General features: G+C 42.9%; 1 protein-coding gene across 1 annotated transcript in view; it reads right to left on the reverse strand.

The window, feature by feature from the left end:
* The window catches only part of LOC309963817 (uncharacterized protein), a gene marked incomplete at its 3' end in the record, with an annotated part of 45301 nt that extends 38827 nt beyond the window's left edge, over positions 1–6474 (reverse strand). The window contains exons 1-2 of the mRNA XM_082842350.1: positions 6424–6474; positions 4944–5013 (exon numbers count right to left, since the gene is read on the reverse strand). Coding sequence (XP_082698476.1) covers positions 4944–5013; positions 6424–6452 — 99 coding nt within the window. The 5' untranslated portion in view covers positions 6453–6474. The remainder of the gene's footprint in view (positions 1–4943; positions 5014–6423) is intronic.
* Between the last annotated feature and the right edge of the window lie 3837 nt (positions 6475–10311).

The following is a 10311-nucleotide window of genomic DNA, read 5'->3' on the forward strand; positions in this document are numbered from 1 at the left end:
AGGTCAGGTATTAGAGAGACTGAAAAACTCCCATCTCACCTGGAAATGCCCTCACAAGGACCTCTCCAAACTTTGATCTTCAAAGCCACTGGAGCCAAAGTAGCTGGCCATTGCATATTTTCACGACATCAAGTGGAAATGTTGTTCTATTTCATCCTCTAGGATTTGGCATGAATTCTAGGTCTCTGGTTTGGTTAAAATGCAAAAATGCAAGTTTCCGTGGGACACCAGGTGCATTAGAAATTTTGGGGGTCAAGGTACAGAAATGTGGAAAAGTGGGACTTGGTCTTTGTCAAGAGACCCAGAGGTGGCTGCAGCTTACTCTTTTTGTTATCAAGAAATTAAGAAATGCATACCTTACTGCCCCCATTATCCCTTGCATCACATCAGCAAGGTCATTTTTTTCCCACTATCACAATGAAGTGGTATCGTTGCTGCTTAGTTGCGAGGGCTCATGGGAGCAAACATTCTTCTTAACAGAACTATAACCTTCTGGATGATGCTATCCCCAACCTTGTTGCTATGGTTAGAGTATGTGCTGCCCTTCTCTTTTTAACCTTCTGCTGCAGCATACATATTTGTGATATTCACAGTGCTCACTGCAAAACTGAGAAAAATGAATATTCATGCTCATGCATTCAAGAAATACTTATTGTGCACTAATATGTGCTTACGTGGTAGCTCAAGTTGATTTCACTTATCTGAAAAAAATCTTGCTTACAGATGGATTACCTTTCTATTATATTATTTACCAAATGTTCCAAATAAATATAGAGGCAGAGGCTCCCTAAAAATTACATAAAAATGGAAGCAACATATCCCAGGATTCCACAGCCAACCCTTTTTCCTTTCCTTTCTCACTCTACACTTCTCCCTGGAGTATAACATGTCCTTTCATGGTTATAATTACCACCTAAAGTCTACATCATCTGTCCGTGTATCAGTGCTGAATTTCAGATCCGTGTGTCCAACTAACTAACCAGTCATCTTCAGAAGTCTGGCAAGAAACCAGATTCATGATGTTCCCAAACCAGAATTCATCACTTCACAACCACCACCCCCTCCTTCTCAGCTTCACCCCGTCTTCCATCCCTTCCCCTACCAACAGCCAGTTTCCCTCCTTGTACTCCAGGTTTTAGCTGGTGGTGCTGCCATCTACCCATCAAAAACATTGCTGCCCCACTGGACCCTTTTTCCTTCAGCCTCCACATTAAATCAAACAACAAATCCTACTGATTGAACCTCCCAGAGAGCCTTCACAACTCTTTTTCCCTTTCATTCCCACAGCCTCACATGAGGTCTCAGTGCCTCTCACCTGGACTATTTCTCTGACTGCTATCTTGCTCTTTAGCTAAAAACCTCAGTGATCTTCCTAAAACACCAATCTCATCATGTCACCCTCCACCTGTTCCCACCCCAGGTCCCACCATCCTCAGCTCAAAATGCTTCCAACCTTCCTCATCACCTGTGCAGTAAAATCCAGGAGAGATCTGATCCCTGTGTTTTCTCCCACTCCCCCTGCACTTATGCTGTGCTTTAAGTCTACCCATCTTTAATAATCCCCATATGGCCAGCATAGTTCTGGCCACCATATCATTGCCCTTGTTTCCTCTGCCTGAAAGCATTTCCCATTTCATCCATCTTGTAAATTCTTGTTGGTGTTTCAAAACTCACTGGTGTGCAGCCTCTTCCTGAAAGCCTTTCCTGACTCTCTTGCTCCGTGTTATGTCTGCATCTTACACCGCATCTGCTATTCTTATCCCACTGTTGTCACTGGGGATCCTCTAGGACGCCATGAGCTTCTTAAGAGCAGGGATTGTGTCTTAGTCTGTCTGCCTCCGCAGTTCTGGGTACTGTTCCTCGCACACCGTAGAAGCAAATGACTTATAAAGTGTAAGGAAGATGCTCTCAACTAGACCCCCAAGGGGAGGGAAGGGAGGGAGGGAGACAGATTTTTTTTAACCATCAATAATTTTTCTAGTCCTTTAAAGATGGAGGTTTGCATTCACCTCTGAGGGCACCATTCTTTTGTTTCTGTAAAACTTTAATGATCCTTTGTGTAAAAGTGAAGCTATGATCCTTAGTTGCAATGAAGAGCTTCTAGACAATGAGGAGCTAAACTGCTCCACATGAAGATGTAAAAGGTAGTCTTTATTGACGATAGTCATCTGAGATGATTATGCTGTTGAGAGACTGGCATGGACTAAGGGTGAGGAGGGCCTGGGAGTAGTGCTAGTGGAGTACGGGTCTGCAGTGGGCAGGCAGGAACTTGGCAAGAGCACTCATTTTGTAGGGATGCAAACTGGCCAGCAACAAGGCCCAGGGCTGGGGGTAAGAGGAGGGGTAACGGGGAGGGGAATCCCTGTGGAAGAGAATGGCCAAAGGACCTAAAAAAAGACACTTGTGGTGTCCAGTTTTAAGGTGCCCCTGACTCCCTATGTCCTTTGACCCTACTCTTCAGTAAAGCTTTATGAAATTTCACAGCTCCATCTTAGTTGAAATTTGGGGAATTAATACAGCAGCCAGGGTCCACTGTCACACAATCAATACAAAGACCACTAAAATAATCTAAAATGAAGGCAAGAGTTTATTACCAACCAGGCAAAGGAGATTCATGTTCCTTAAGAAAAGTCAGTGAGTGTCCCCCAAGCTAAAGGTGAAGGGATAGATATAATATGGAGAAGAAGTTTTCCCAAATTTCTGATTAGTTCAAAAGTGGATTGTAAAGTCTCCCTTAAGGCACAGGTGCAGTTCTCAAACAGATCCAGAAGAGGCTATATAAGGCTCTAGAGGTTTCAGTGTCACTCAGTGTCACTTGAATTGGCATGCTCAAGGCTTGGTTAAATTTTTCTTTAATATTTTTCTTGGAGTAACAGTAAACAAGTAGCTTATAACAGTCTGAGTTTTGACACAGAAAGTGGCCATGGTTCGAGGCCAGATGTCAGGCCAAGGTGAAAAGCAACAACCAGGGTAAATTCTGAAATGTGTAAGTGTTCCTGAGAGATTCCAGGGCACCCTGGAGAGGCTCGCCTGATAGAATATTAGGGGCTTAGATGATGGATATTTGGCTATTAAAGGAGAAAGACTCCCGAACTTGGAACAACTAGGGCCATCAGGGTTATATATGTCACCACCACCTCCCAAAAAAAAATAGTTTTAAACCCAGTTCTTCCCTACAATTGGTAATATTGACTCTTACCTTCTTTTTCAACTGAACTCAGGGAAAATATCACATCAGAATTAGAGGTGGGAAATTAGATCTATTCTACATAAAGACAATCATGTTAGTTACACACCAAAACCCACAGATGCTGATTTTGTCTATTTAAGCAACACAAAGCTTCTACAATTTTTTTTAGAAATCATTATCATTTCCTTTCTATGAAAAATTACCACAGAGATATTGTTCTTTTTTTTTTTCCCAACACAATTGAAATTGTTCATGGTAGGGAAGTTTTTAATTAGTCTGTTCTGAGCAGGAACTGTGTGTGCTCACTGCAGTAGGAGCCTAATAAATTACCTCATAATCTCAGTTGGAGGCTTTGTGTTGGAAAACACTCATTAGTTTGTACCACCAGCCAGGGGCTTCCCGTGAAAAGGGCTTAGAGACATGCTGCAGTAGGTGTAGATCAAGTTGGTTACAGCAAACTTTCAGGGCAGTAAAAACAAACATGCCTGGATGGTGAGGGAAGCCAGGTGGATCTGAGCTTTGATGTCTGGAGACCAAGGAACTTTGGAAACTCCATGCCAGCCCCTTCTGCCCAGTCCATACTTTCCTTCTCATAAAGCTCTTCTCCCACCCCAAAAAGGGCTTTTCAATTTTCAAATCATCCCACTGCCATTTTTTTGAGTGTGAAGAAATCAAATGTTTGTAAATACTTGTCCCAAATGAGTAAGGAAAGTTTTATACAGTTCTATTCAGATAGGTAGATACATATGTACATACACACATGCAATACAGATAGATGTAGAAAATGAATGGGAAAAAAACCGATACTAGCCCAGCTAGTAAGATGGGTCCTCTCAGAGGGAGCATAGTATTTGATATGTTGGTAAGTCACTTGGAGTAAGGGTGAGGTCCCAAGAGGCAGGCTCTTAACGATAAAAGATGTTTCCTAAATTGCTTTCTAAGGAGAGAGGGTCTTGCTGATTTCAGGGTTTTAATATTGTTTCAGCCTGATGGTTTGGTACATAAGTTTGGGAGGTTGCTGAGGTAGACCTGTTCTGAAAAATAGAGGTGAGAATTTGCAACTGGGGATGCAGGATTCAGGGAGAGAGGAACCAACCAATAACACGAGGCTTTGTATGCAAGAAAGGAAAGAAGGAAAAATTTATTTCTTAGCAGAGTGCGAGAGCTGCAATGTCTAAGGGGGATTCTGAAGTTATTTGCTGGAGGAGGTACACGGTAAATTCCTTCCACGTAACCTAGAAAACTACTTCCCAGAAGCAGACCCTGCGGCTAGGATGGTGTGCAGGGGGTTTATTAAGAGAGACCGGTAAGGAAGCAGGCAAATGAGACGGGGAAGAGGGAAAAGTCAAGCTAACATGTGAGCCAAGCAAAGTCTGTCAGCCTGATCCTACACGGGAACTCCAGAATCTAAGTTCAGCTCAGGGTTGTCCCCACCAGAGGCGGGGAGCTGGGCTTCCACACTCCTGCACTTGTCAGTCACTGGTCAAGCATGGGATGGAGGAAGGGAATAAATCCCCAAGCGCTCCGGGCTCACTGTGGAGGGAAAGTGGCTCCAGTAGCCCAAGGTCGGTCTATTTGAGAACCCGCAGTGTTCTCGGAAGAAGAGTTGCACAAGTGCTGACTGTTAGAAGCCGAAGGGGCAGGTGGGGATCAGGGGAGAGCACAAAATAGTAAAAGGGGAATCTGAGGAGATCTGATAGAGCATTGATATTGTTCACTACAAAAACCTTTAATAAACCCTACATTTGCTCACCAGTGCTTGTGCTTGAGTCAGTTCTTCATGGTGACAAGAGCGGAACATCCAGTAGGCATCCAGGCCAGATCTGCAAGGAGTAAAAGCAGAGACTGCGCTTGTGGGTGCAGAGGGTGGGGAATACCTGACATCTGGGTCCATATGCTTTTAGAACCAATCTCAAAATTAAATCCAAATATATTATGTGTACACATGAAGCGACATTGCTTCATGATGCCATAGTGAAATGGAATTCCTGTTATCAAAATGTGATTTATATATGGGAGGTACATCTCTGATGCCATAATGAAATGGAATTCCTGTTATCAAAATGTGACTTATATATGGTAGTCACATCTCTGACCATTTCCGCTGGGAAAACGGCCATGGCTTCTCCTTGCCCAGCTAACACAGTGAGGCAATCCCCTCCACAACCCGGCTCTGGCCTCTTGCTCCGGCTTGATCTCAGCCACACTCCTGCCACGTGCTGCTTCACCCACAATCCATGCTGTCCTTTCACAGTTGCCACCAAATAAACCTTAACATGAACCAGGCACTGGGATAATATGGGTTATAAGTGTCACTTAATCCTCACAATAACTCCATGTCATAGGCACTATTTTCTTTATTTCACAGAGGAGGAAACTGCAGCTGAATGAGGTAAAGTCCAAGTTCTCTATATGGGTCAGGGGTGGAGCTGCATTTGGACCCAGGGCCAGGTGACTGAGTCAGTACTTTCAGTTGCTCTGCTTCCCTCCTCTGTGGACATTTTCCCCCTTCTAAAGCCCCTTCTCCATTTCAGAATTTCAGTACCCTACCACCTTCCAAGACCCAGTTCCAGTGCGTTATCCTTCACAAAGCCTTTTAAATTAGGCAGAACTCTTGGAGGAAAGGGATAGAAATCCAATACACAAAAAAGGAAAATTATTGGTTTGAGTGGTTGGGAAGAACACTAGGGTGGCACATGTTTGAAGGGATTGCTGCAGAAACTAGGACCTAGCTGCAGAAACTAGGACCTAATCGGGACTTAGTGCAGCTAGAATTCTCTCTCTACCTCAATCTTTTATCTTACACCCCCCTCTCAGCCCAATACCTCAGCAGTCTGAGACATCTCTCTCTCTCTCTCTCTCTCTCTCTCTCTCTCTCTCTCGTTGAACATTTATCAGCCCAGAAAGGCCTTGATTGGCCCTACTTGGGTCATGTGCTTGGAGTACTACGATCAGCCCAGACCAAAGAGTCTGGTTTGTAACCTAAGGAAGTGGGTGGGAGAAAAACATCTGGGCAATTCACAGCAATAGCTTCTACTGTTCATTACACCATTTATGAAGATCCAGACAGAATTACTCTGCTCCAGTTTCTCTGGCATAAAACAGCCATTTATCACGCTCTCAAATTCTGTGGGTCAGGAATTTGGATGGGACACAGTGGGGATGGCTTTTCTCTGCTCCACAGAGTCTGGTGCCTGAGATCAAAGACTAACCCAGGGGCCAGATTTACTCACTCTCGTGTCTGGCAGTTGATTCTGGCCATCAGCAGGGGAGCTCAGTTCTCTCCATGTGGCTTCTCCATGTGGGCTCTCTGTGGGAGTTGGTTGGGGCTTTCTCACCGCAAGGTAGCTGATTTCCACAGCTGAACATCCTAAGAGAGAGACAGCCAGGTGGGAACTGGATTGGCTTTCCTAACCTAGCTTCAAAAGTTCTGCCGCATTCAATTTGCTGGAGCTTCACAAGCCTACCCAGGTTCAAGGGGATGGGAAATAGACTCCACTCCTTGAGGGGGGAAAAATTCTAGAAGAGAATGTGGGACCACACATACTGCTGTAACATTTTTGAAAAATAAAGACTGCCACACATTTTTTTCCTATGAATTCTCTTTATATATGTTTGTCATATATTCCCTAAATTATTGTGAGCTCTGTGAGATATTCATATTTGTATTTCTATGCAGTGCCTTGAACAAGACCTTCTGTACAATAGGTCTTCAGATATGTTAGTAGGCTATGAATCTCTGACATATTGGCATCACAATTTTTCCACCAACTAGCTGTGTAACTGTGAGAAAAATGACATAACATCTCTGAGACTCAGCTTACAAACTGAGGGAGCTTAAATAAAATTGCGGTTTCTAAACATTCTGGTTTAGCAGCAAATTACAAGTCATTTTCTTCAAATTACATCTAACACAGAATCCTAGTCCGTAAAAATGATTTTTTAAAAAAACAGATATGGAGAAAAGGGAACTCTTGTGTACTGTTGATAGGAATGTAAATTGGTGCAGTCACTATAGAAAACAGTATGGAGATTCCCCAAAAAATTAAAAATAAAATTACTATATGATCCAGCATTCCCACTTCTGGGTATCTATGCAAAGGAAATGAAAACAGGATCTTAAAGAGATATATGCACTCCCCTGTTCACTGCAGCAGTGTTCACAAAGCCAAGATATGTAAACAATCTAAATGTCCATCAATGGATGAATGAAGAAGTGGTATATATATATATACCACATACAATGGAATATTATTCAGCTGTGAGAAAGAAGGACATCCTGCTATTTGCAACAACATGGATGGGCCCTGAAGGCATTATGCTAAGTAAAATAAGTCAGAGAAAGATAAACACTGTATGATATCATTTACATATAATAAATGGTGGGATCTAAAAACCTGAACTCATAGAAACAGACTAGAATGGTGGTTACCAGGAGCTTGAGGGGTGAGGGAACTGGGGGAGATGTTGATCAAAGAATGCAAACTTCCAGTTATAAGATAAATAAGTTCTGGGGACCTAATGTACAGCATGCTAATTATAGTCAATAATACTGTATTGTATACTGGAAAGTTGCTAAGAGAGCACATCTTAAATGTTCTCATCACAAAAAAAGAAATGGTAATTCTGTGAGGTGATGGGTGTGTTAGCTAACACTACGGTGGTAATCATTTTGCAATATATAAGTGTATCAAATCACCTTAAATTTACACAATGTTATATGTCAATTATATTTCAATAAAGCTAGAGGAAGAAAACAGAGATGCTCTTTTTGAAGCAGGTGTAAGAGGACTAGAGAGCTACCTACTTCCCTCCCCTCCCTGTCACTGCTTTGGCTCACCCTGAGACAGTATTATGGAGCTGGTGGCCATCTGCTACTTTTAATCTTCTAGAATCTCTTCTGTAAAAAGAATCTACCCATTTTCTAGGGAACTACTCAGATCTCTGTCTCTCTTTCTCTCTCTCTCTCCCAATCTATTTGACTCACACAGGGCTGATCCCAGACCCCAGCTCTAGAGATGGGAATGTGACCCACATATGGCCAAGCAGAGTCAGTATGATTGCCTTGGAAGTGAGCATATGATCTATTCAGGGTCAATGAAACTTAATTCTAAGGGTTTTTTTTTACTGAAAATATCAGGAGGGAGGATGCTCTTTGCTCTGGAGGTGCTGCTGACAATCTTTGCTGCTTTATGGGAGAGAATCTGACTGAGAATTAAGCTCTAAAACAGAGGGAAGATGAAGTAAGAGACAAGGGTAAGGGGAACGGGGAGGGGGTGACTTAAGAACACATCATTTAAGCAACTGGTTCCAAGCATGCCTGATGCTAATATAAACCCTGGATTTTTCCAGACAGTTTGAACTGTTTTTATGTCACTGTAGAGTGAAAGAATCGTGGCAAATAAAACTGCAGGTTCTGTGAAACACACTGTGAAAACCACTACAGTAAATGATCTCTAAGGCCCCTTTCCATGACATGAACCTCTGAAGCTGTAGATCTTTCAGCTTCTCATCTTTTGTTGCTATAGCACCGTAGCATGGAAAATGCATTGGTTTCTCTGAAATTGCAGAATATCTGGTGGTGAAGAGGACACCGGGAAAATGCCTACAGATACAGGCAAGGCTCACTTTTGATCATACTTGACGTTTGTTCCAAGGCATCCTGGACTCTCTGTTTCTAGGATTGAGCTTACTAGATATGGAAGCTTTTAATCATACATAAATTCTATATTAAAAAGCCGTATGTCTTCTGTAGGAGGAACCACATCAATGGACCTTCAAACTATTGTTGATTGTGGAATGGGGGGAGCAGGGCATATAGTCAAATACCCATTTGGGCAGAAGAATTAAAAAAAAAGACACTGACCAAGCAAATCTGATGGGCTAGCTTGCTGCCTTCTGCCATGGTCCTTTGCAAAGCCCGGTTCACGGGGGTGGGGGCAGTGACATCTCACACACACCCCTAGGCATGCTTTAGGGGTTGAAAGTAAACCCTGATGCACTTTGGCACTCCTGTTATGCCTCCTGGAATGCCTCTGCATTTTTCATACCCTACAGGTGGCCACTTGTAGATTTATATCAAGAACATAGAACCACACCAAAACCAGGGACGAATCTCTCATCTCAGTCAGTGCTGACCACTGTGGGATCTGATGTCTTTAGCAGAGGATGTTATCCCAGCATCTCAGGGCCCAGAGCAGTCTTGGTGCTGAGTCACCAGCTAGTCAAGTTAGATGCTTTGCCTCTGAGTGATGCTGCCTCTACTCATTTTCCTGTACTTATTTCAAAGAGATTTCATAACAGAGAAAGATTACCACCAAAGAAGATGATTTTTAAATGGTATTTAAATAGGAACCCCTGCTCTTTTTCCATGCTTTTCTTAAGTTACCGTTGTGCCTTTTCCATTTGCAAATGATATCACCGAAACTTCTGTGTTTTAAATTGAGTCCCTACCACTTGCAGGAATTCCTCTCTCTTTTTTGCCTTGCTGCCTCATCCTGACTGGAGTCAGATTCTGTTATGCCACAGTCATTTTCAGGAATGCAGATGGTGCTGCCAGAGGCCCAGGATTATGATTTTCCCTTACAGAACAAGATGGTTTTCAGGGCAATTGTTCTCAGAAATCTATAACCCAGAGTGAACCTGAGGAGGTGACGATGAGGCAAGAGAGAGGCCTGAAGGCTCAGCTGCAGGGTCTCCTCGCCCTGGTGTAAAAGCCCTTCCTCACTGTGAAAGGGGACTAGGCAGGGCCCAGCACATAGTAGGTACTTAATAAGTGCCAAATGAAAGAATGAAGGACCAGAAGGTGGCATAAAATGTGCAATTTTGTTCCATTTCAGAGAATTTACATAGGAATCCAACAGTGGAAGAAGGAGAAACAATTTTGATCACCTCTTGTCCCTATGGGGATGCACTTGAGGGTTCAAAGATAATTTTCTAAAGGAATATCCTAGATCCTCACCTCACTGATGCTGAGAATCAAAGAACTGGATTTTACATGCACAAATTCTCTTTTAAATATCTACAGTTGGCCTGAAGATCTCCAAACTGAGTTTTTCTGAGCATACTGTGGAATGTTAAGACATGTTGTTTGGAGAAATGATTCCATACTGGAATGAGTT

The sequence above is a fragment of the Leucopleurus acutus genome (genome assembly GCF_964270905.1).
Source record: "Leucopleurus acutus genome assembly, chromosome: 7".
NCBI classification, from domain to species: domain Eukaryota; kingdom Metazoa; phylum Chordata; class Mammalia; order Artiodactyla; family Delphinidae; genus Leucopleurus; species Leucopleurus acutus.